This window comes from Salmo salar, chromosome ssa01 (genome assembly GCF_905237065.1).
Source record: "Salmo salar chromosome ssa01, Ssal_v3.1, whole genome shotgun sequence".
In the NCBI taxonomy this organism is placed as follows: domain Eukaryota; kingdom Metazoa; phylum Chordata; class Actinopteri; order Salmoniformes; family Salmonidae; genus Salmo; species Salmo salar.
Window position 1 is genome coordinate 2,485,579 of NC_059442.1, and position 27,788 is coordinate 2,513,366.

General features: G+C 42.8%; 1 protein-coding gene across 1 annotated transcript in view; it reads left to right on the top strand.

The window, feature by feature from the left end:
• LOC106560213 (phospholipase B1, membrane-associated) overlaps positions 1-26,733 on the top strand; it is a 49,051-nt gene extending 22,318 nt beyond the window's left edge. Inside the window, exons 11-16 of the mRNA XM_045705021.1 lie at positions 119-210; positions 952-1,033; positions 1,210-1,311; positions 4,173-4,268; positions 4,784-4,855; positions 26,142-26,733. Coding sequence (XP_045560977.1) covers positions 119-210; positions 952-1,033; positions 1,210-1,311; positions 4,173-4,268; positions 4,784-4,855; positions 26,142-26,255 — 558 coding nt within the window. The 3' untranslated portion in view covers positions 26,256-26,733. The remainder of the gene's footprint in view (positions 1-118; positions 211-951; positions 1,034-1,209; positions 1,312-4,172; positions 4,269-4,783; positions 4,856-26,141) is intronic.
• The last annotated feature ends 1,055 nt before the right edge of the window (positions 26,734-27,788 follow it).

Here is a 27,788-nt window from a genome sequence, read left to right on the forward strand (position 1 = left end):
CTCTCTTCTCCTCTCTCTCTTCCCCTCTCTCTCTCTTCCCCTCTCTCTCACTTCCCCTCTCTCTCTTCCCCCTCTTGTTCTCGTTCTTTCTTTCTTTCTCTCTCTCTCTCCCACTCAGGTCCCTAGGATGATCGTGAACATTGTGCAGATCCTACCCATGGAGGCTCTCAGAGAAGTTCAGAGGCCCTCCATCGGCTGTGAGCTCCAAAAGTAGGACTGCTCTCCCTAACCTTGATACAATTCCACTCAAGTGTCTTTAAATGTTGTAATTTCTACCACGGAGGTTCTGCTCCCGCTTGGTGTTACCAGAGGATAACTCTACTGACCTGAAGGAACTAGGGTTTGGTGTTACCAGAGGATAACTCTACTGACCTGAAGGAACTAGGGTTTGGTGGTACCAGAGGATAACTCTACTGACCTGAAGGAACTAGGGTTTGGTGGTACCAGAGGATAACTCTACTGACCTGAAGGAACTAGGGTTTGGTGTTACCAGAGGATAACTCTACTGACCTGAAGGAACTAGGGTTTGGTGGTACCAGAGGATAACTCTACTGACCTGAAGGAACTAGGGTTTGGTGGTACCAGAGGATAACTCTACTGACCTGAAGGAACTAGGGTTTGGTGTTACCAGAGGATAACTCTACTGACCTGAAGGAACTAGGGTTTGGTGGTACCAGAGGATAACTCTACTGACCTGAAGGAACTAGGGTTTGGTGGTACCAGAGGATAACTCTACTGACCTGAAGGAACTAGGGTTTGGTGGTACCAGAGGATAACTCTACTGACATCTGTTAGGGGTTGGGGTTAAATTACTGAAATGTTGTAATCTCTACCAAGGAGGTTCTGCTCCTGCTTGGTGTTACCAGAGGATAACTCTACTGACCTGAAGGAACTAGGGTTAGATGTTAGGGGTTGGGGTTAAATTACTGAAATGTTGTCATCTCTACCAAGGAGGTTCTGCTCCTGCTTGGTGTTACCAGAGGATAACTCTACTGACCTGAAGGAACTTATAGAACTCAACTTTGAATTTCAGGTGCGTGTTGATACAACCCTCTATCCCAGGGGTGGGCAACTCCGGTCCTCAAGGGCCTGATTGGTGCCCACCCCTGCTCTATCCCAGCATGCAACTTGTGTGTACACTTCCCTATCTTCCACTGAGTACCCTTGAAATGATACTGTATTGATACCTATCTCCCATTGTGTTTCCAGTGGAGGCTGGAGAAGCTTCTGGAAAGCGACCGCTTCTTCAAAGAGGACTTTGCTGTGGTTCTGCAGCCCTATCTTCAAAACATCCAGCCACCAAGATTGCCTGTTCGTTCCCTACCCATGAACCTCTAACCTCTAACCCCTACCTATAACGCTCCCAACCACCAAGATGACCTGTTGTCATTTCCTAACCCCTAACCCCTAACCCCTACCTACAATACGCCCAATCACCAAGACTAACTGTTCGTTCTCTAACCCCTAACCCCTAACCCCTACCTACAACACACCGAACCACCAAGACTAACTGTTCGTTCTCTAACCCCTAACCCCTAACCCCTAACCCCTACCTACAACAAGCTAAACCAGACTAATCGTTTGTTCACTAACCCCTAACCTCTAACCCCTAACCTCTACCTACAACAAGCTAAACCAGACTTATCGTTTGTTCACTAACCCCTAACCCCTAACCCCTAACCTCTACCTACAACAAGCTAAACCAGACTAATCGTTTGTTCCCTAACCCCTAACTCCTAACCCCTAACTCCTAACTCCTAACCCATAACCCCTAACCCCTAACCTCTACCTACAACAATCTAAACCAGACTAATCGTTTGTTCCTTCAGGCCAAAGAGTTCAATCTTGGTTTCATCAGACGAGAAAATCTTGTTTCTCATGGTCTGAGAATCCTTTAAGTGCCTTTTGGCAAACTCCAAGCGGGCTGTCATGTGGCTTTTACTGAGGAGTTGCTTCCGTCTGACCACTAACCACAAAATGCCTGATTGGTGGAGTGCTGCAGAGATGGTTGTCCTTCTGGAAGGTTCTCCCATCTCTACAGAGGAACTCTGGAGCTCTGTCAGAGTGACCATCGGGTTCTTGGTCACCTCCCTGACCAAGGCCCTTCTCCCCCGATTGCTCAGTTTGGCCGAGCGGTCAGCTCTAGGAAGAGTCTTGGTGGTTCCAAACTTCTTCCATTTAAGAATGATGGAGGCCACTGTGTTATTAGGGACCTTCAATGTTTTGGTACCCTTCCACAGATCTGTGCCTAGACACAATCCTGTCTCTGAGCTCTACGGACAATTCCTTCGACCTCATGGCTTGTTTTTTCTCTGACATGCACTGTCAACAGTGAGACATGTTAAAGGATGCACCTGAGCTCCGTTTCTAGTCTCATAGTAAAGGCTCTGAATACCAATGTAAATAAGGTATATATATATTTTTTTTAAATGTTTATTTCTAAAAACCTGTTTTGGCTTTGTCATTACGGGGTATTGTCTATAGATTGATGAGGAAAGGTTTTTATTTAATCAATTTTAGAATAAGGCTGTAATGTAACAAAATGTAGAACAAGGGGAGGTTTCTGAATACTTTCTGAATGCCCTGTAAGTAACTCTACATGAAGCATATAGGAGTACCTGTGTCCTTTTTGACCGCTCTACACAGAATGGCCACATGAGGGCGCTCCCTCAAATCCTTTGGAGAAAACATCCTTTCTATTTTATTCAGCTTTGTTCAATTATATTCCTCATACTATAAAATAATGCCATGGAATTCTGAGCAAATCTGTAGAACAGCCATATGGCATAACCACATCAGGACCTTAACATCAGGACAACTCAGAGGATGCTATTCTGTTCTTCTGAAATAGACTACATTTTCTTCATATCATGTTTCTTTAAACCTGTCTAAAATAAATAATGGATTTATTGTGAAGGTGTAGGCTATATTACATGGGTTTATTAGACTTTTTACATAACCCATTAAATGTTAAGGAGCCTTTTGGACCTAGACTTGGCGCTCCGGTACAGCTTGCCGTGAGGTAGCAGAGAGAACAGTCTATGACTTGTGTGAGTGGAGTCTTAACCCCTAAACCCTAACCTCTAACCCTTAGCTACAACACGCGCAACCACCATGACTACTGGTTTTCATTTCCTTACCTCTAACCCCTATCTATAACACCCCAACCATTAAGAAAAAAGGTTTGTTTCCTAACCCCTAACCCTTACCCCCTAAACCCTAACCTCCAACCCCTACCTACAACAGGCCCAAACACCAAGACTACCTGCTCGTTCCCTAACCCCTAACCCCTAACCCCTAACCCCTACCTACACTACAACAGACTGCCTATTAGTTCCCTAACCCCTACCCCCTAACCCCTACCTACACTACAACAGACTGCCTATTAGTTCCCTAACCCCTACCTACACTACAACAGACTGCCTATTAGTTCCCTAACCCCTACCCCCTAACCCCTACCTACACTACAACAGACTGCCTATTAGTTCCCTAACCCCTAACCCCTACCCCCTAAGCCCTACCTACAACATTCCCAACCACCAAGACTACCTGTTTTGTTCCCTAACACCTACACCACAACAGACTGCCTATTAGTTCCCTAACCCCTACCCCCTAACCCCTACCTACACTACAACAGACTGCCTATTAGTTCCCTAACCCCTACCTACACTACAACAGACTGCCTATTAGTTCCCTAACCCCTACCCCCTAACCCCTACCTACACTACAACAGACTGCCTATTAGTTCCCTAACCCCTACCCCCTAACCCCTACCTACACTACAACAGACTGCCTATTAGTTCCCTAACCCCTAACCCCTAACCCCTACCTACACTACAACAGACTGCCTATTAGTTGCCTAACCCCTACCTACACTACAACAGACTGCCTATTCGTTCCCTAAACCCTACCTACCCTCCAACCGAGGCTGCCTGTTTGTTCCCTACCCCCTAACCCCTACCCCCTAACCCCTACCCTCTAACCTCTAACCTCTAACCCCTTCCTACAACACGCCCAACCAACCAAGATTTACACAGTATTCAATAAATCAAGTCGATCTGCAATCTATGATCTATGATTTTACTAAATAACCGAATCACTTAAAAATATATATGTTTTAGCATAGCACCCTTGATAAATTAATGAAAGTCTGTTATTGATTTTCACTTTAGGATGGAAAAATAGATCTCAGCTTTTTCACCGCAGACTGTTTCCACTTCAGAGTGAAGGGCCACGAGGAGCTGGCCAAGGGTTTATGGAACAACATGGTGAGTTAGGGGTAAAGGTTAAAGGGTTAAGGTTAGGAGCTGGCCCAGGAACAATGAAACAACATGGTGAGTTAGGGGTTAAGGTTAGGTTAAAGGGTTTAGGTTAGGAGCTGGCCAAGGAACAATGGAACAACATGGTGAGTTAGGGGTAAAGGTTAAAGGGTTAAGGTTAGGAGCTGGCCCAGGAACAATGGAACAACATGGTGAGTTAGGGGTTAAGGTTAGGTTAAAGGGTTTAGGTTAGGAGCTGGCCAAGGAACAATGGAACAACATGGTGAGTTAGGGGTTAAGGTTAGGTTAAAGGTTTTAAGGTTAGGAGCTGGCCAAGGAACAATGGAACAACATGGTGAGTTAGGGGTTAAGGGGTTAGGATTTAGGGGTTTGGGTTAGCAGTTGGGACTAACCTTTCTATGTTAAATAACGATATGGGAAAATATTGCATACATTTTTTTGCAAGACAACACCGAGTTGTGGTTTTGTTAATTTGAGCATAATGTCCTCCCATTTTTTTCCAGTTCCAACCGGAGGGACATAAAGAGTTGGTGAACACATTCTCAAACCCTATCAAACTCATCTGCCCTCCCAAGGTACTTGTATTGTATTTATTATGGATCCCCATTAGTTCCTGCCAAGGCAGCAGCTACTCTTCCTGGGATCCTGCAAAATTAAGATAGTCGTATACAATTTTAAAAACAACAATAAATTTCAAAACCGATTTCACAACACATTAAGTGTTACTCTACAACACAAAATCCATGTGTACGTGTGTGTATAGTTCGTATGTTATAGTGTGTGTGTACAGTATGCATGTGTCTGTGTGTGTGTGTGTGTGTGTCTCTAAGATGGCGCAGACAGACATGGCCGCTCTGCTTCTGGCTCCAAAGCAACTTTGCAATATTTTTTTTATTTTTGTGTGTTATGTCTTACATTATTGGCCCAGAAATGTTTTTCCATTATTACATTCAACCAGAAATAAGTTTTGGATATCAGAGCGATGGTAATTCACTAGCATTCTGACCAGAAATACGACCGAATTGTTGATACCCCCCCCAAGGCAATGTAACTTATCCCAGAGGCTGCTCCAAGATCACACCGGCGGAGAAGAGGTTTTTGGAGTGGACTTCTAGTCCGACTCATTAGGTGTGCACACCATCCACCACTTCCGAGTATATTACTCGCTAATGTTAAGTCTCTGGACAATAAAGTAGACGAACTCAGGGCGAGGATCTCCTTCCGGAGAGACATCAGGTACTGTAACATACTCTGGGTTCTCAGTACATTGCGCAGACAGCAATAAAGAACTCTCCAGGAAGAAGAAAGGTGTATGTTTCATGGTTAACTACTCATGGTGTGATTGTCGTAATGTATAGGAACTCAAGTCCTTTTGTTCACCCGACCTAGAATCGCTCACAATCAAATGCCAACCGTATTACCTCCAAAGAGAATTCTCTTCGGTTATAGTCACAGCCGTGTATATTCCCCCTCAAGCCGATACCACAGCGGCCCTCAAGGAACTACACTGGACTTTGTGTTAACTAGAAACCACATATCCTGAGGCCACAAATATTGTAGCTGGGAACTTTAAATAAAGCAAATCTGAGGAAAACTCTACCGAAGTTCTATTAACACATTGCCTGTAGTATTCGTGCTTCAAAAACTCTCAACCATTGTTCCTCCCCCTTCCGGGATGGCTACAAGGCACGACCCCACCCTCCCTTTGGGAAATCAGATCACGACTCCATTCTGCTCCTCCCTTCTTATAGGCAGAACCTCAAACAGGAAGTACCCATGCTAAGGTCTATTCAACGCTGGTCTGACCAATCAGAATCCATGCATCAGGATTGTTTTTAAACACACAGACTGGGATATCAATTTATCAATCAAATGTATTTATTAAGCCCTTCTTACATCAGCTGATGTCACAAAGTGTTGTACAGAAACCCAGCCTAAAACCTCAAACAGCAAGTAATGCAGGAATAGAAGCACGGTGGCTAGGAAAAACTCCCTAGATAGGCCAGAACCTAGGAAGAAACCTAGAGAGGAACCAGGCTATGAGGGGTGGCCAGTCCTCTTCTGGCTGTGCTGGGTGGAGATTATAAGCAGAACATGTTCATAGATGACCAGCAGGCTCAAATAATAATCACAGTGGTTGTAGAGGGTGCAACAGGTCAGCACCTCAGGAGTAAATGTCAGTCGGCTTTTTCATAGCCGATCATTGAGAGTATCTCTACCGCTCCTGCTGTCTCTAGTGAGTTGAAAACAGCAGGTCTGGGACAGGTAGCACGTCCGGTGAACAGGTCAGGGTTCCATAGCCGCAGGCTGAACAGTTGAAACTGGAGCTGCAGCACGGCCAGGTGAACTGGGGACAGCAAGGAGTCATCAAGCCAGGTAGTCCTGAGGCATGGTCCTAGGGCTCAGGTCCTCCGAGAGAGAGAAAGAAAGAGAGAATTAGAGAGAGCATACTTAAATTCACACAGGACACTGGATAAGACAGGATAAATACTCCAGATATAACAGACTGACCCTAGCCCCCCGACACAAACTGTTGCAGCATAAATACTGGAGCATGAGACAGGAGGGATTGGGAGACACTGTGGTCCCGTCCGATGATACCCCCGGACAGGGCCAAACAGGCCGGATATAACCCCACCCACTTTGCCAAAGCACAGCCCCACACCACTAGAGGGATACCTTCAGCCACCAAGTTACTACTCTGAAACAAGACCGAGTATAGCCCACAAAGATCTCCCCCACGGCACGAACCCAAGGGGGGGAGCCAAACCCGGACAGGAAGATCACGTCAGTTACTCAACCCACTCAAGTGGCGCACCCCTCCTAAGGACGGCATGGAAGAACACCAGTAAGCCAGTGACTCAGCCCCTGTAATAGGGTTAGAGGCAGAGAATCTCAGTGGAGAGAGGGGAACCAGCCAGGCAACGACAGCAAGGGCGGTTCGTTGCTCCAGTACCTTTCCGTTCACCTTCACACTCCTGGGCCAGACTACACTCAATCATAGGATCTACTGAAGAGATGAGTCTTCAATAAAGACTTAAAGGTCGAGACCGAGTCTGTCTCTCACATGGATAGGCAGACCATTCCATAAAAATGTAGCTCTATAGGAGATAGCCCTGCCTCCAGCTGTTTGCTTAGAAATTCTAGGGACAATAAGGAGGCCTGCGTCTTGTGACTGTAGAGTACGTGTTGGTATGTATGGCAGGACCAAATCAGAAAGATAGGTAGGAGCAAGTCCATGTAATGCTTTGTAGGTTAGCAGTAAAACCTTGAAATCAGCCCTTGCCTTAACAGGAAGCCAGTGTAGAGAGGCTAGCACTGGAGTAATATGATCACATTTTGGGGTTCTAGTCAAGATTCTAGCAGCCGTGTTTAGCACTAACTGAAGTTTATTTAGTGCTTTATCCAGTAGTCTAATCTAGAAGTGACAAAATCATTGATACATTTTTCTGCATAATTTTTGGACAGAAAGTTTCAGATTTTTGCAATGTTATGTAGATGGAAAAAAGCTGTCCTTGAAACAGTCTTGATATGTTCGTCAAAAGAGAGATCAGGGTCCAGAGTAACGCCGAGAACCTTCACAGTTTTATTTGAGACGACTGTACAACCATAAAGATTAATTGTCAGATTCAACAGAGGATCTCTTTGTGTCTTAGGACCTAGAACTAGCATCTCTGTTTTGTCCGAGTTTAAAAGTAGAACATTTGCCGCCATCCACTTCCTTATGTCTGAAACACAGGCTTCCAGGGAGGGCAATTTTGGGGTTTCACCATGTTTCATCGAAATGTACACCTATGTGTCGTCCGCATAGCAATGAAAGTTAACATTGTTTCCGAAATGACATCACCAAGAGGTAAAATATATAGTGAAAACAATAGTGGTCCTAAAACAGAGCCTTGAGGAACACCGAAATGTACCGTGGATTTGTCAGAGGACAAACCATCTACAGAGACAAGCTGATATCTTTCCCGACAGATAAGATCTAAACCAGGGAAGAACTTGTCCATGTAGACCAATTTGGGTTTCCAATCTCTCCAAAAGAATGTGGTGATCGATGGTATCAAAAGCAGCACTAAGGTCTAGGAGCACGAGGACAGATGCTCCTAGACCTGATGCCATTAAAAGGTAATTTACCACCTTCAGAAGTCTCGGTGCTATGCTGGGGTCTAAAACCAGACTGAAGCGTTTCGTATACATTGTTTGTCTTCAGGAAGGCAGTGAGTTGCTGCGCAACAGCTTTTTCAAAATTGTTTGAGAGGAATGGGAGATTCGATATAGGCCGATAGTTTTTTTATATTTTCTGGGTCAAGGTTTGGCTTTTTCAAGAGAGGCTTTACTACTGCCACTTTTAGTGAGTTTGGTACACATCCGGTGGATAGAGAGCCGTTTAATATGTTCAACATAGGCGGGCCAAGCACAGGAAGCAGTCTTTCAGTAGTTTAGTTGGAATATGGTCCAGTATGCAGCTTGAAGGTTTAGAGGCTATTTGTTTTTTCATCAATGTGTCAAGGGATATAATATTTAAAAAACTTGAGTATCTCCCTTGATCCTAGGTCCTGGCAGAGTTGTGCAGACTCAGGACAACGGAGCTTTGGAGGAATACGCAGATTTAAAAAAAGATTTAAAAAGGAGTCCGTAATTTGCTTTCTAATGATCATGATCTTTTTGTCAAAGAAGTTCATGAATTTATCACTGCTGAAGTGAAAGCCATCCTCTCTTGGGAAATGTTGCTTTTTAGTTAACTTTGCGACAGTATCAAAAATAAATTTTGGATTGTTCTTATTCTCCTCAATTAAGTTGGAAAAATAGGATGATCGAGCAGCAGTGAGGGCTCTTCGATACTGCACGGTACTGTCTTTCCAAGCTAGTCGGAAGACTTCCAGTTTGGTGTAGCGCCATTTCCGTTCCAATTTTCTGGAAGCTTGCTTCAGAGCTTGGGTATTTTCTGTATACCAGGGAGCTAGTTTCTTATGACAAATGTTTTTTTGTTTTTAGGGGTATGACTGCATCTAGGGTATTGTGCAAGGTTAAATTGAGTTCCTCAGTTAGGTGGTTAACTGATTTCTGTCCTCTGACGTCCTTGGGTAGGTGGAGGGAGTCTGGAAGGGCATCTAGGAATCTTCGGGTTGTCCGAGAATTTATAGCACGGCTTTTGATGATCCTTGGTTGGGGTCTAAGCAGATTATTTGTTGGAATTGCAAATGTAATAAAATGATGGTCCGATAGTCCAGGATTATGAGGAAGAACATTGAGATCCACAACATTTATTCCACGGGACAAAACTAGGTCCAGAGTATGACTGTGGCAGTGAGTAGGTCCGGAGACATGTTGGACAAAACCCACTGAGTCGATGATGGCTATGAAAGCCTTTTGGAGTGGGTCTGTGGACTTTTCCATGTGAATATTAAAGTCACCAAAAATGTGAATATTATCTGCCATGACTACAAGGTCCGATAGGAATTCAGGGAACTCGGTGAGGAACGCTGTACATGGCCCAGGAGGCATGTAAACAGTAGCTATAAAAAGTGATTGAGTAGGCTGCATAGATTCCATGACTTCCAGCTCAAAATATGAAAATGCAGTCGTTTATTTTTGTAAATTTAAATTTGCTATCGTAAATGTTAGCAACACCTCTGCCTTTGCGGGATGCGCGGTGATATGGTCACTAGTGTAACCAGGAGGTGAGGTCTCTTACCACAATAAATTCATCAGGCTTAAGCTATGTTTCAGTCAGGCCAGTCACATCAATATTATGATCAGTGATTAGTTCATTGACTATAACTGCCTTGGAAGTGAGGGTCTAACATTAATTAGCCCTATTTTGAGATGTGAGATATCACAATCTCTTTCAATAATGACAGGAATGGAGGAGGTCTTTATTCCAGTGAGATTGCTAAGGCGAACACCGCCATGTTTAGTTTTGCCCAACCTAGTTCAGGCACAGACACGGCCTCAATGGGGATAGCTGAGCTGACAACACTGACTGTGCTAGTGGCAGACTCCACTAAGCTGGCAGGCTGGCTAACAGCCTGCTGCCTGGCCTGCACCCTATCTCATTGTGGAGCTAGAGGAGTTAGAGACCTGTCTATGTTCATAGATAAGATGAGAGCACCCCTCCAGCTAGGATGGAGTCCGTCACTCCTCAACAGGCCAGGCTTGGTCTTTTTTGTGGGTGAGTCCCAGAAAGATGGACAATTATCTAGAAATTCTATCTTTTGGGAAGTGTAGAAAACAGTTTTCATTGAGTTGTGAGACTCTGCTGTACAGCCCATCACTCCCCCTAACTGGGAGGGGGCCAGAGACAATTACTCGATGCCGACACATCTTACCAACTGATTTACACACTAAAGCTATGTTGCGCTTGGTGACCTCTGACTGTTTCATCCTAACATCGTTGGTGCCGACGTGGATAACAATATCTCTATACTCTCTACACTCGCCAGTTTTAGCCTTAGCCAGCACCATCTTCAGATTAGCCTTAACGTCGGTAGCCCTGCCCCCTGGTAAACAGTGTATGATCGCTGGATGATTCATTTTAATTCTAATACTGTGGGTAAGGGAGTTGCCAATGACTAGGGTTTTCTCTTTGTCAGAGCTAATGGTGGGAGGCTTCGGTGTCTCAGACCCCGTAATGGGAGGATGAGAGACCAGAGAAGGCTCGGCCTCTGACCCCGTAACGGGAGGAGGAGAGACCAGAGAAGGCTCGGCCTCTGACCCCGTAACGGGAGGAGGAGAGACCAGAGAAGGCTCGGCCTCTGACCCCGTAACGGGAGGAGGAGAGACCAGAGAAGGCTCGGCCTCTGACCCCGTAACGGGAGGAGGAGAGACCAGAGAAGGCTCGGCCTCAGACCCCGTAACGGGAGGAGGAGAGAACGGAGAAGGTCTCGGCCTCTGACTCCGACCCGTTGCTTAATGGGGTGAACCGGTTCAAAGTTTCTGTCGGCTGAATGAGCGGCACCGGTTGAGCATTCCTACAGCATTTCCTTCCAGAAGCCATGAGAAAGTTGTCCGGCTGCGGGGACCGTGCGAGGGGGTTTATACTAACGTTACTATCTGTACTTACTGGTGGCACAGACGCTGTTTCATCCTTTTCCTACACTTAAATGACCCTTGCCTAACGATTGCATCTGAAGCTGGGCTTGCAGCACAGCTATCATCGCCATAAGGCGATTGTTCTCCTGTATATTATGAGTACAGCGACTTCAATTAGAAGGCATCATGTTAATGTTACTAATTAGCTTCGGCTGGTGGAGGCCCTGACGAACCACGTCCAGAAAAAGTTGAAATATAATAGTTGAGCAAGGGGGAAAAATAAAAACCGTAAAGTTGTCAGGTAGCAAAATAAGGCTAGCAACAAAACGCCCAGCAGCACGTAAACAAGTCCACAAGCTGTGACAGGAAATGACGTCATCAACCCCTTCATATAGCTATAGTTTATCATGTGTCTTCAGATGATGAATACTTTAGTGCCTTGTTGCAAACAGGATGCATTTTTGGAATATTTATATTTGTTCAATTAGGACCTAGACAATGAGGTGAGGGGTGTTCCTTACAATTCAGCGACCAATTAGGGTTTCCAATCTCTCCCCCCCAAAAAAGTGGGGATCGATGGTCTAGGAGCACGAGGACAGATGCAGAACCTTGGTCTGATGCAATTAAAAGATAATTTACCATTTTCACGAGTGCAGTCTCAGTGCTATGATGGAGTCTAAAACCAGACGGAAGCGTTAAGTATGGTGTATAGGTCAGGGTTCCAGCAGGTCTGGGACAGCAGGTCTGGGACAGGTAGCACGTCCGGTGAACAGGTCAGGGTTCCAGCAGGTCTGGGACAGCAGGTCTGGGACAGGTAGCACGTCCGGTGAACAGGTCAGGGTTCCAGCAGGTCTTCGACAGCAGGTCTGGGACAGGTAGCACGTCCGGTGAACAGGTCAGGGTTCCAGCAGGTCTGGGACAGCAGGTCTGGGACAGGTAGCACGTCCGGTGAACAGATCAGGGTTCCATAGCTGCAGGCAGAACAGTTGGAACGGGATCAGCAGCACGGCCAGGTGTCTAAAACCAGACTGAAGCGTTAAGTATGCATTGTTTGTCTTCAGGAAGGCAGTGAGTTGCTGCGCATCAGCTTTTTTTTCTGGGTCAAGGTTTGGCTTTTCCAAGAGAAGCTTTATTACTGCCACTTTTAGTGAGCTTGGTACACATCCGGTGGATGTGGAGAGCCATTTATTATGTTCAATATAGGAGGACCAAGCACAGGAAGCAGCTCTTTCAGTAGTTTAGTTGGAATACGGTCCAGTACGCAGCTTGAAGTTTTAGAGGCCATGACTATATACATGAATGTACCAAGAGATATAGTATTAAAACACTTGTCTCCATGGCAGCGTTTAACTTCTTTATATTTTGTAAAAAATTACACTTTGACATTATGGGGGTATTGTGTTTAGGCCGGTAACAAGAAATCTAAATTCAATCTATTTTAAATTAAGGTTGTAACACAAGAAAATGTAAAAAGTCAAGCGACGTGAATACTTTCTGAAGGCAATATATAAGACTTTCCATTCACCCCAGGGTGGGAGCGTTAGAATGAGGCTTGGACTTTCCATTCGCACCAGGGTGGGAGCGTTAGAATGAGGTTTGGACTTTCCATTCACCCCAGGGTGGGAGCGTTAGAATGAGGCTTGGACTTTCCATTCGCCCCAGGGTGGGAGCGTTAGAATGAGGCTTGGACTTTCCATTCGCCCCAGGGTGGGAGCGTTAGAATGAGGCTTGGACTTTCCATTCGCCCCAGGGTGGGAGCGTTAGAATGAGGTTTGGACTTTCCATTCGCCCCAGGGTGGGAGCGTTAGAATGAGGCTTGGACTTTCCATTCACACCAGGGTGGGAGCGTTAGAATGAGGCTTGGACTTTCCATTCACCCCAGGGTGGGAGCGTTAGAATGAGGCTTGGACTTTCCATTCACACCAGGGTGGGAGCGTTAGAATGAGGCTTGGACTTTCCATTCACCCCAGGGTGGGAGCGTTAGAATGAGGCTTGGACTTTCCATTCACACCAGGGTGGGAGCATTAGAATGAGGTTTGGACTTTCCATTCGCCCCAGGGTGGGAGCGTTAGAATGAGGCTTGGACTTTCCATTCGCCCCAGGGTGGGAGCGTTAGAATGAGGCTTGGACTTTCCATTCGCCCCAGGGTGGGAGCGTTAGAATGAGGCTTGGACTTTCCATTCACCCCAGGGTGGGAGCGTTAGAATGAGGTTTGGACTTTCCATTCGCCCCAGGGTGGGAGCGTTAGAATGAGGCTTGGACTTTCCATTCGCCCCAGGGTGGGAGCGTTAGAATGAGGCTTGGACTTTCCATTTGCACCAGGGTGGGAGCGTTAGAATGAGGCTTGGACTTTCCATTTGCACCAGGGTGGGAGCGTTAGAATGAGGCTTGGACTTTCCATTCGCCCCAGGGTGGGAGCGTTAGAATGAGGCTTGGACTTTCCATTCGCCCCAGGGTGGGAGCGTTAGAATGAGGCTTGGACTTTCCATTCGCCCCAGGGTGGGAGCGTTAGAATGAGGCTTGGAAAAGAGGAATCATTCAGGAGATGGCAAGCACTCAATAAATAATGGCACGTATTTGAATGCTGCATATTGTTAAGTTGTCCGGCTGCGGGGACTGTGCGATGGGATTTATACTACTATCTGTACTTATTGGTGGCACAGACGCTGTTTCATCCTTTTCCTACACTTAAATTACCCTTGCCTAACGATTGCGTCTGAAGCTGGGCTTGCAACACAGCTATCCTCGCCATAAGGCGATCGTTCTCCTGTATATTATGAGTACAGCGACTGCAATTAGATACAGTCAGTATCTGGATAATACATCTGAAATGCTTGATAATGTACAGTGGTTCTTCCTTTAAAAGTTGCATCGTACAGCAGCACAGCTTGTTATTTAAGTGTCAGGCATTGTTGCCATTAATGGTAGTTAGTGTTACTGCTGTTTTAGTGTAACTTACTTATTGGCATAAAGGCCTACTTAAATATACAGTACATCAATCAATCACTCATTCATTTGTGCATGTCATCACACAGCATACAAGTCATCCATGTCTTTAAATACAGTCAAGCATTTTAGTTATAAAACAAACACATTTTACAATCACGGCTAAAGTGATTTAATTAGGGGTTTCCGTTAGGGGAAATATGGCGCTGTACAATGTGACTGGTCGGGAGTAGGCCTAGGCTACTAAGTGACAGAGTAAAGAGCAAAATAATCTTTACATTTCCACATAAAAATCTGATTGATTTATAAAGACCCATGCTCTGTCATTCAGTGATATTTATTTGCCTCGCAAACATCCATTAATACTGTACATTTAAAGTCCCTAAACTGTGCTGACCAACTGGCAGGTGTCTTCACTGACATTTTCAACATGTCCCTGACCCAGTCTGTAATATCAACATGTTTTAAGCAGACCACCATAGTCCCTGTGCCCAAGAGCACTAAGGTAACCTGCCTAAATGACTACAGACCCGTAGCACTCACGTCCGTAGCCATGAAGTGTTTGAAAGGCTGGTCATGGTTCACATCAACACCATTATCCCAGAAGCCCTAGACCCACTCCAATTTGCATACCAAACCGCCCAAACAGATCCACAGATGATGCAATCTCTATTGCACTCCACACTGCCCTTTCCCACCTGGACAAAAGGAACACTTATGTGAGAATGCTGTTCATTGACTACAGCTCAGCGTTCAACACCATAGTACCCTCAAAGCTCATTAATAAGCTAAGGACCCTGGGACAAAACACCTCCCTCTGCAACTGGATCCTGGACTTCCTGACGGGCCGCCCCCAGGTGGTGAGGGTAGGTAGCAACACATCCGCCACGCTGATCCTCAACACTGGAGCTCTCCAGAGGTGCGTGCTCAGTCCCCTCCTGTACTCCCTGTTCACCCACGACTGCATGGCCAAGCACAACTCCAACACCATCATTAAGTTTGCAGACGACACAACAGTGTCGTCTGCAAACTTGATCACCGACAACAATGAGATAGCCTATAGGTAGGAAGTCAGAGACCTGGCCGGGTTGTGCCAGAATAACAACCAAGACTAAGGAGATTATTGTGGACTACAGGAAAAGGAGGACCGAGCACGCCCCAATTCTCATCGACGGGGCTGTAGTGGAGCAGGTTGACAGCTTCAAGTTCCTTGGTGTCCACATCAACAACAAACTAGAATGGTCCAAACACACCAAGACAGTCGTGAAGTGGGCACAACAAAGCCTATTCTCCCTCAGGAAACTAAAAAGATTTGGCATGGGTCCTGAGATCCTCAAAAGGTTCTACAGCTGCAACATCGAGAGCATCCTGACTGGTTGCATCACTGCCTGGTACGGCAATTGCACGGCCTCTGACCGCAAGGCACTACAGAGGGTAGTGCGTACGGCCCAGTCACCCCAGTCATAGACTGTTCTCTCTACTACCGCATGGCAAGTGGTACCGGAGAGCCAAGTCTAGGACAAAAAGGCTTCTCAACAGTTTTTACCGCCAAGCCATAAGACTCCTGAACAGGTAATCAAATGGCTACCCAGACTATTTGCATTGTGTGCCCCCCCAAACCCTCTTTTTACGCTGCTGCTACTCTCTGTTTATCATATATGCATAGTCACTTTAACTATACATTCATGTACATACTACCTCAATTGGGCCGACCAACCAGTGCTCCCGCACATTGGCTAACTGGGCTATCTGCATTGGGTCCCACCACCCGCCACCCACCAACCCCTCTTTTACGCTACTGCTCCTCTCTGTTCATCATATATGCATAGTCACTTTAACCATATCTACATGTACATACTACCTCAATCAGCCTGACTAACCGGTGTCTGTATGTAGCCTCGCTACTTTTATAGTCTGTCTTTTTACTGTTGTTTTATTTCTTTACTTACCTCTTGTTCACCTAATACCTTTTTTGCACTATTGGTTAGAGCCTGTAAGTAAGCATTTCACTGTAAGGTCTACTACACCTGTTGTATTCAGCATTTCACTGTAAGGTCTACACCTGTTGTATTCAGCATTTCACTGTAAGGTCTACTACACCTGTTGTATTCAGCATTTCACTGTAAGGTCTACTACACCTGTTGTATTCAGCATTTCACTGTGAGGTCTACTACACCTGTTGTATTCAGCATTTCACTGTAAGGTCTACACCTGTTGTATTCAGCATTTCACTGTGAGGTCTACTACAGCTGTTGTATTCAGCATTTCACTGTGAGGTCTACTACAGCTGTTGTACTCAGCATTTCACTGTAAGGTCTACACCTGTTGTATTCAGCATTTCACTGTGAGGTCTACTCTGTTGTATTCAGCATTTCACTGTGAGGTCTACCTACACCTGTTGTATTCAGCATTTCACTGTGAGGTCTACACCTGTTGTATTCATCATTTCACTGTAAGGTCTACTACACCTGTTGTATTCAGCATTTCACTGTGAGGTCTACTACACCTGTTGTATTCAGCATTTCACTGTGAGGTCTACTACACCTGTTGTATTCAGCATTTCACTGTACGGTCTACTACACCTGCTGTATTCAGCATTTCACTGTAAGGTCTACTACACCTGTTGTATTCAGCATTTCACTGTAAGGTCTACACCTGTTGTATTCAGCATTTCACTGTGAGGTCTACTACACCTGTTGTATTCAGCATTTCACTGTAAGGTCTACTACACCTGTTGTATTCAGCATTTCACTGTAAGGTCTACTACACCTGTTGTATTCAGCATTTCACTGTGAGGTCTACTACACCTGTTGTATTCAGCATTTCACTGTGAGGTCTACTACACCTGTAGTATTCAGCATTTCACTGTGAGGTCTACTACACCTGTTGTATTCAGCATTTCACTGTAAGGTCTACACCTGTTGTATTCAGCGCACGTGACAAATAAACTTTGATTTGAACTCGGCAAGAGGACTATTGTCCTGCTGATAGCCCATCAAGGGTGGTGGCTTCCAGCCCATCAAGGGTGGTGGCTTCCAGCCCATCAAGGGTGGGTGGCTTCCAGCCCATCAAGGGTGGGTGGCTTCCAGCCCATCAAGGGTGGTGGCTTCCAGCCCATCAAGGGTGGTGGCTTCCAGCCCATCAAGGGTGGGTGGCTTCCAGCCCATCAAGGGTGGTGGCTTCCAGCCCATCAAGGGTGGTGGCTTCCAGCCCATCAAGGGTGGTGGCTTCCAGCCCATCAAGGGTGGTGGCTTCCAGCCCATCAAGGGTGGTGGCTTCCAGCCCATCAAGGGTGGTGGCTTCCAGCCCATCAAGGGTGGTGGCTTCCAGCCCATCAAGGACACATTGTTTGCAGAGTTCACAAACAGGAGCTGGAGTTCCAGAGCTCACAGGTGTGCCTGGTGGATTGTGACTCTATGCACAATAATAAATTCCCCCATTGTATTTATCCAAGTTTTCTCTTAACTCCAGGACCACTGACAGTTTCTGTTGTTGTTACCTGATGCAGGACTCTATTGCCAGGGAGGAGAGACTCTCAGACTGAAAACGGCTCCATTAATTTACGAAAAGATTGTCAATTTGTTGTTGTTTAGATTACCGATAGATCAGCGTTCTAACGTTTAGTTGTTTAGATCAGCGTTCTAACTCCCCCTTGTGCAATGACAGAATGCCACCATCTACCACTAACCGTCGCGGCATAAGCTCAAAATTTTAAAGGAAGAACCACTGTATGTGATTTCAACAGAGAATAATATTTTCTGGGTAATTTAAATATTGACTGGCTCTCATCAAGCTGCCCACTCAAGAAAACTTCAAACTGTAACCAGTGCCTGCAACCTGGTTCAGGTTATCAGTCAACCTACCAGGGTAGTTACAAACAGCACAGGAATAAAATCATCAACATGTATTGATCACATCTTTACTAATGCTGCAGAAATGTGCTTTAAAGCAGTATCCAAATCCATAATGTAGTGATCACAATATAGTAGCCATATCTAGGAAAACCAAAGTTCCAAAGGCTGGGCCTAATATAGTGTAGAGGTCATACAATAAGTTTTGTAGCGATTCATATGTTGATGATGTAAAGAATATCTGTTGGTCTGTGGTGTGTAATGAGGAGCAACCAGACGCTGCACTTGACATATTTATGAAATTTCTTATTTCAGTTACTAATAAGCACCCATTAAGAAAATGACTGTGAAAACTGTTAAATCCCCGTGGATTGATGAGGAATTGATCAATTGTATGGTGGAGAGGGATGAGACAAAACGAACGGCAAATTAACAAATCATGTGACTAAACTAAATAAATAAAAATAAAAAACCTATACTATGAAACTAAAATAAATGATATACAGAATGACAGTCAAAAGCTTTGGAGCATCTCAAACTCAGCACCATCACTCATTGAATCAGATGCCCATTTATCACAAAGCCCACTGATATTGCAAACTACTTTAATTACTTTTTCATTGGCAAGATAAGCAAACTTGGGGATGACATGCCAGCAACAAACGCTGACACTACACATCCAAGTATATGGGACCAAATTATGAAAGACAAGAATTGTACTTTTGAATTCTGTAAAGTCAGTGTGGAAGAGGTGAAAACAATTATTGTTGTCTATCAACAATGACAAGGCATCGGGGTCTGACAATCTGGATGGAAAATTACTGAGGATAATAGCAGATGATATAGAATAGAATAAAACTTTATTGTCCATCCAGGATGGAAATGTTTCTTTGGCATCACCTTCATTAAAATAATCACATACACATACATTGTCACATGACATTTAAACCAGTCAGTCCATCATGTTACATACACTAACAACACAGAGGACATTAACACATTCACTCACAACACAGAGGACATTAATACATTCACTAACAACACAGAGGACATTAATACATTCACTATCAACACAGAGGACATTACTACATTCACTAACACAGAGGACATTAATACATTCACTAACAACACAGAGGACATGAATACATTCACTAACAACACAGAGGACATTAATACATTCACTAACAACACAGAGGACATTAATACATTCACTATCAACACAGAGGACATTAATACATTCACTAACAACACAGAGGACATTAATACATTCACTAACAACACAGAGGACATTAATACATTCACTAACAACACAGAGGACATTAATACATTCACTAACAACACAGAGGACATTAATACATTCACTAACAACACAGAGGACATTAATACATTCACTAACAACACAGAGGACATTAATACATTCACTATCAACACAGAGGACATTAATACATTCACTAACACAGAGGACATTAATACATTCACTAACAACACAGAGGACATTAATACATTCACTATCAACACAGAGGACATTAATACATTCACTAACAACACAGAGGACATGAATACATTCACTAACAACACAGAGGACATTACTACATTCACTAACAACACAGAGGACATTAATACATTCACTAACAACACAGAGGACATTACTACATTCACTAACAACACAGAGGACATTAATACATTCACTATCAACACAGAGGACATTAATACATTCACTAACAACACAGAGGACATTAATACATTCACTAACAACACAGAGGACATTACTACATTCACTGTCAACACAGAGGACATTCATACATTCACTAACACAGAGGACATTAATACATTCACTAACAACACAGAGGACATTAATACATTCACTATCAACACAGAGGACATTAATACATTCACTAACAACACAGATGAAATTAATACATTCACTAACAACACAGAGGACATTAATACATTCACTAACAACACAGAGGACATTAATACATTCACTCACAACACAGAGGACATTAATACATTCACTAACAACACAGAGGACATTAATACATTCACTAACAACACAGAGGACATTAATACATTCACTAACAACACAGAGGACATTAATACATTCACTAACAACACAGAGGACATTAATACATTCACTAACAACACAGAGGACATTAATACATTCACTAACAACACACAGGACATTAATACATTCACTAACAACACAGAGGACTTTCACACATTCACTAACAACACAGAGGACATTAATACATTCACTATCAACACAGAGGACATTAATACATTCACTAACAACACAGAGGACATGAATACATTCACTAACAACACAGAGGACATTACTACATTCACTAACAACACAGAGGACATTAATACATTCACTAACAACACAGAGGACATTACTACATTCACTAACAACACAGAGGACATTAATACATTCACTAACAACACAGAGGACATTAATACATTCACTAACAACACAGAGGACATTAATACATTCACTATCAACACAGAGGACATTAATACATTCACTAACAACACAGAGGACTTTCACACATTCACTAACAACACAGAGGACATGAATACATTCACTATCAACACAGAGGACATTAATACATTCACTAACAACACAGAGGACATTACTACATTCACTAACAACACAGAGGACATTAATACATTCACTAACAACACAGAGGACATTAATACATTCACTAACAACACAGAGGACATTAATACATTCATTAACAACACAGAGGACATTAATACATTCACTAACAACACAGAGGACATTAACACATTCACTAACAACACAGAGGACATGAATACATTCACTATCAACACAGAGGACATTAATACATTCACTAACAACACAGAGGACATGAATACATTCACTAACAACACAGAGGACATTACTACATTCACTAACAACACAGAGGACATTAATACATTCACTAACAACACAGAGGACATTAATACATTCACTAACAACACAGAGGACATTAATACATTCACTAACAACACAGAGGACATTAATACATTCACTATCAACACAGAGGACATTAATACATTCACTAACAACACAGAGGACATTAATACATTCACTAACAACACAGAGGACATTAATACATTCACTAACAACACAGAGGACATTAATACATTCACTAACAACACAGAGGACATTAATACATTCACTAACAACACAGAGGACATTAATACATTCACTAACAACACAGAGGACATTAATACATTCACTAACAACACAGAGGACATTAATACATTCACTATCAACACAGAGGACATTAATACATTCACTAACAACACAGAGGACATTAATACATTCACTAACAACACAGAGGACATTAATACATTCACTAACAACACAGAGGACATTAATACATTCACTAACAACACAGAGGACTTTCACACATTCACTAACAACACAGAGGACATTAATACATTCACTATCAACACAGAGGACATTAATACATTCACTAACAACACAGAGGACATGAATACATTCACTAACAACACAGAGGACATTACTACATTCACTAACAACACAGAGGACATTAATACATTCACTAACAACACAGAGGACATTAATACATTCACTCACAACACAGAGGACATTAATACATTCACTAACAACACAGAGGACATTAATACATTCACTAACAACACAGAGGACATTAATACATTCACTAACAACACAGAGGACATTAATACATTCACTAACAACACAGAGGACATTAATACATTCACTAACAACACAGAGGACATGAATACATTCACTATCAACACAGAGGACATTAATACATTCACTAACAACACAGAGGACATTACTACATTCACTAACAACACAGAGGACATTAATACATTCACTAACAACACAGAGGACATTAATACATTCACTAACAACACAGAGGACATTAATACATTCATTAACAACACACAGGACATTAATACATTCACTAACAACACAGAGGACTTTCACACATTCACTAACAACACAGAGGACATGAATACATTCACTATCAACACAGAGGACATTAATACATTCACTAACAACACAGAGGACATGAATACATTCACTAACAACACAGAGGACATTACTACATTCACTAACAACACAGAGGACATTAATACATTCACTAACAACACAGAGGACATTAATACATTCACTAACAACACAGAGGACATTAATACATTCACTAACAACACAGAGGAAATTAATACATTCACTATCAACACAGAGGACATTAATACATTCACTATCAACACAGAGGACATTAATACATTCACTAACAACACAGAGGACATTAATACATTCACTAACAACACAGAGGACATTAATACATTCACTAACAACACAGAGGACATTAATACATTCACTAACAACACAGAGGACATTAATACATTCACTAACAACACAGAGGACATTAATACATTCACTAACACAGAGGACATTAATACATTCACTATCAACACAGAGGACATTAATACATTCACTATCAACACAGAGGACATTAATACATTCACTAACAACACAGAGGACATTAATACATTCACTAACAACACAGAGGACATTAATACATTCACTAACAACACAGAGGACATTAATACATTCACTAACAACACAGAGGACATTAATACATTCACTAACAACACAGAGGACATTAATACATTCACTAACAACACAGAGGACATTAATACATTCACTATCAACACAGAGGACATTAATACATTCACTAACAACACAGAGGACATTAATACATTCACTAACAACACAGAGGACATTAATACATTCACTAACAACACAGAGGACATTAATACATTCACTATCAACACAGAGGACATTAATACATTCACTAACAACACAGAGGACATTAATACATTCACTAACAACACAGAGGACATTAATACATTCACTAACAACACAGAGGACATTAATACATTCACTAACAACACAGAGGACATTAATACATTCACTATCAACACAGAGGACATTACTACATTCACTAACAACACAGAGGACATTAATACATTCACTAACAACACAGAGGACATTAATACATTCACTAACAACACAGAGGACATTAATACATTCACTATCAACACAGAGGACATTAATACATTCACTAACAACACAGAGGACATTAACACATTCACTAACAACACAGAGGACATTAATACATTCACTAACAACACAGAGGACATTAATACATTCACTAACAACACAGAGGACATGAATACATTCACTAACAACACAGAGGACATTACTACATTCACTAACAACACAGAGGACATTAATACATTCACTAACAACACAGAGGACATTAATACATTCACTAACAACACAGAGGACATTAATACATTCACTAACAACACAGAGGACATTAATACATTCACTATCAACACAGAGGACATTAATACATTCACTAACAACACAGAGGACATTAATACATTCACTAACAACACAGAGGACATTAATACATTCACTCACAACGACCACTGTCCCAACTACACTTGCCACTCCTATTTGCCACATCTTCAATTTAAGCCTACTAGTGTGTGCCCTCAGGCCTGGAGGGAAGCTAAAGTCATTCCGCTACCTAAGAATGGTAAAGCCCACTTTACTGGCTAAAATAGCCGACCAATCAGCCTGTTACCAACCCTCAGTAAACATCTGGAAAAAATTGTCTTTGACCAGATACAATGCTATTTCACAGAAAACATATTGACAAGACTTTCAGCATGCTAATAGGGAAAGACATTTAACAAGCACAAAACTTACACAAATGACTGATGATTGGCTGAAAGAAATTGATGATAAAAGATGGTGGGGGCTGTCTTGTTAGACTTCAGTGCAGCTTTTGACTTTATCGATCATAGTCTGCTGCTAGAAAAATGTAGGTGTTATGGCTTTACACCCCCTGCTATATTGTGGATAAAGAGTTACCTGTCTAACAGAACACAGAGGGTGTTCTTTAATGGAAGCATCTCAAACATAATCCAGGTAGAATCAGGAGTTCCCCAGGGCAGCTGTTTAGGCCCCTTACTTTTTTCAATCTTTACTTATGACATGCCACTGACTTTGAGTAAAGCCATTGTGTCTATGTATGCTGATGACTCTACACTATACACGTCAGCTACTACATCTAGTGAAATGACTGTAGCACTTAACAAATAGCTGCAGTTAGTTTCAGTGGGTGGCAAGGAATAAGTTAGTCCTAAATATTTCCAAAAGTAAAAACATTGTATTTGGGACAAATCATTCACTAAACCCTATACCTCAACTTGAAATTGAGCAAGTTGAGGTGAATAAACTGCTTGTAGTAACCCTGGATTGTAAACTGTTATGGTCAAAACATGTTGATGCAACAGTAGGTAAGATGGGGAGAAGTCTGTCCATAATAAAGTGCTGCTCTGCCTTCTTAAAAACACAAGGCAGGTCCTACAGGTCCTAGTTTTGTCACATCTTGACTACTGTTCAGTCGTGTGGTCAGGTGCCACAAAGAGGGACTTGGGAAAATTGCAGTTGGTTCAGAACAGGGCAGCACGGCTGGCCCTTAAAAGTACATGGAGAGCTAACATTAATTATATACATGTCAATCTCTCCTGGCTCAAAGTAGAGGAGAGATTGACTTCATTACTACTTGTTTTTGTAAGAGGTGTTGACAAGCTGAACGTACCGAGCTGTCTGTTTAAAATACTCAGACACCCACACATACCCCACAAGACATGCCACCAGAGGTCTCTTCACAGTCCCCAAGTCCAGAAGAGACTATGGGAGGAGCACAGTACTACATAGAGCCATGACTACATGGAACTCTATTCCACATCAGGTAACTGATGCAGCAGGAGAATCAGATTTAAAAAACAGATAAAAATACACCTTATGGAACAGCGGGGACTGTGAAGAGACACACACACACACCAAGGTACAGACACATACATACACACACATTGTGATATTGTTGTATGGTGGTATTATACATGTTGTATTGTAGATATGTAGTGGTGTAATAATGTTATATGATGAACTGTTTTATCTTTTGTTTTATATGTAATGTAAGTGGTGTCTTAATATGTTTGGACCCCAGGAAGAGTAGCTGCTGCCTTGGCAGGAACTAATGGGGATCCATATTAAACCCCAGGAAGAGTAGCTGCTGCCTTGGCAGGAACTAACGGGGATCCATAATAAACCCCAGGAAGAGTAGCTGCTGCCTTGGCAGGAACTAATGGGGATCCATATTAAACCCCAGGAAGAGTAGCTGCTGCCTTGGCAATGGGGATCCCTAATAAATACAAACCCTATATATTTTACAGTAGCCCCTATGTCAACCCTATGTCAGCTCTGTCTTCCACAGTAGGCCCCATGTCAACCCTACGTCAGCTTTATATATTTTACAGTAGGCCCCATGTCAACCCTGTCAGCCCTGTATATTTTACAGCAGGCACTATGTCAACCCTATGTCAGCCCTATATATTCTACAGCAGGCACTATGTCAACCCTGTATATTTTACAGTAAGCCCCATGTCAACTCTATATATTTCATAGTAAACTCAATGTCAACTATATATTTTACAGTAAGCCCCATGTCAACCCTACGTCAGCTCTATATATTTTAGAACAAGCCCCATATCAACCCTATATATTTTACATAGGAACTATGTCAACCCTATGTGTTCCACAATAGGCCCCATGTCAACCCTGTGTCCGGTCTATGTATTTTACAGTAGGCCCTATGTCAACCCTGTCAGCCCTATATATCTTACACTAAACCCCATGTCTACCCTATGTCATTCCTATATATTTTACAGTAAGCCCCATGTCAACCCTATGTCAGCCCTATACATTTTACATAGGCCATATGTCTTCCACAATAGGCCCCATGTCAACCCTATGTCAGCCCTATATATTTTACATAGGCCCTATGTCTTTGAATCTTGAATTACTCTTAAGTGAGATGTATGAACTAATGAATTGAAGACATTCACAGCTATCTGTTAATAATGGGGATGTTTTGTGATTTAGGATCATCCTTACATCTACACAAGACCCAGAGCTGTGTCTGCAGGACCACCACTGACCCTCCACATGCCCATGGTCATCCTCCTGCTACTCCTTACAATGTCTGCAATCTACTGATCTACATGACTGTTTCCAATGGTCTGATAATCCACATGACTGTTTCCAATGGGCTGATAATCCACATGACTGTTTCCAATGGGCTGATAATGCACATGACTGTTTCCAATGGGCTGATAATCCACATGACTGTTTCCAATGGGCTGATAATCCACATGACTGTTTCCAATGGGCTGATAATCCACATGACTGTTTCCAATGGGCTACTCTTCATGCAGTCACTGATATACTTTTATTTACAAAGCCATTTTGAGTTTACTACCATTTCATTTTGGCATTTTTATTGTTCAGAAATGTGGTGGGTCGTCTCTTCGTTCGCTGGACTTTATCCTGCTAACTGTTCCAAATGTCCGAACTGAATTTGGTAAAAGGGCTTTTATGTACTCTGCGCCATCGCCTTGGAAACGCCTTACAAAATACTTTTAAACTGGAAGAACTTGGTCCCGATTGGTGTTTTTAAATCACTGATGATCTGGAGGCTGATTCCCTGACATGTCAATGTTTTTAATTTGCTGTTTTTGATTTTGTTATACTCTTGTAAATTCTATGGTTTTTACTAGATTACTTGGAGTTTTTCATGTTGTCTGTCTTTAATTGTGTAATGACAAAACGACACTTCATGTTATCTATGGGACCCTTTGGATGATACATTCTGAAATCTTGCTCTGATTTAAGTACACATTTCACCTTCAGAGGTGAATTTATCAAACCTATCACAGTGAAAAAAAGTGTTTTGTTGTTAGGAGCTCTCCTCAAACAATAGCATGGCATTTTTTCACAGTAATAGCTACTATACATTGGACAGTGCAGTTATATTAACAAGAATTTAAGCTTTCAGCCAATATAAGACACTTATATGTACCGACATTTGTTGTTTCTCTTAAATCTGCGATGGTGACATAAGGCGCTGCATGATTTACAACTGTCCCGTTAACGGGATGCCTATCCCTAATGAAACACGGACATGAACAGCGTCTGGACAGGGGGAAAATAACGACATCAATGCTGACACAGGGAACAAACTGAGGAGCAGACAGATATAGAGGTGTAATCAACAAAGTAATGGAGTCCAATATTGCGCAGCTGCGCGTAATGATGGTGACAGCTGTGCGTAATGAAGGGCAGCCTGGAGGCCCTCGAGCGCCAGAGAGGGGGAGCGGGAGCAGGCGTGACACAGGTCAGCTTTGCAATAAATAACTTCAGCCAGACCCCCTTTCACCCGCAGAGGGGAACTGGTGGGGGGTTGACAGCTCACACCCTGTTGTAAATCAAAGACAAGAACATTCAACTATCTCCCTCTTCAAATTCACCAAAGAAATGTGCCTTTGTCTACACAGCCATTTTCCCGCCAAAACTCGAACACTTTCTGAAGAGAATACTGGAACATTATTTCTAACAGAGAACATGGGGAATGGTCAGAGGCGATCTAAAGAATAATAATGTAATTTGGTTGTTATTTTGTGATGTCATTAAAAATGTTATACAGGAAATACTGTAAATTGAAAAGTATACACAGTACATGTATGAAGTCTC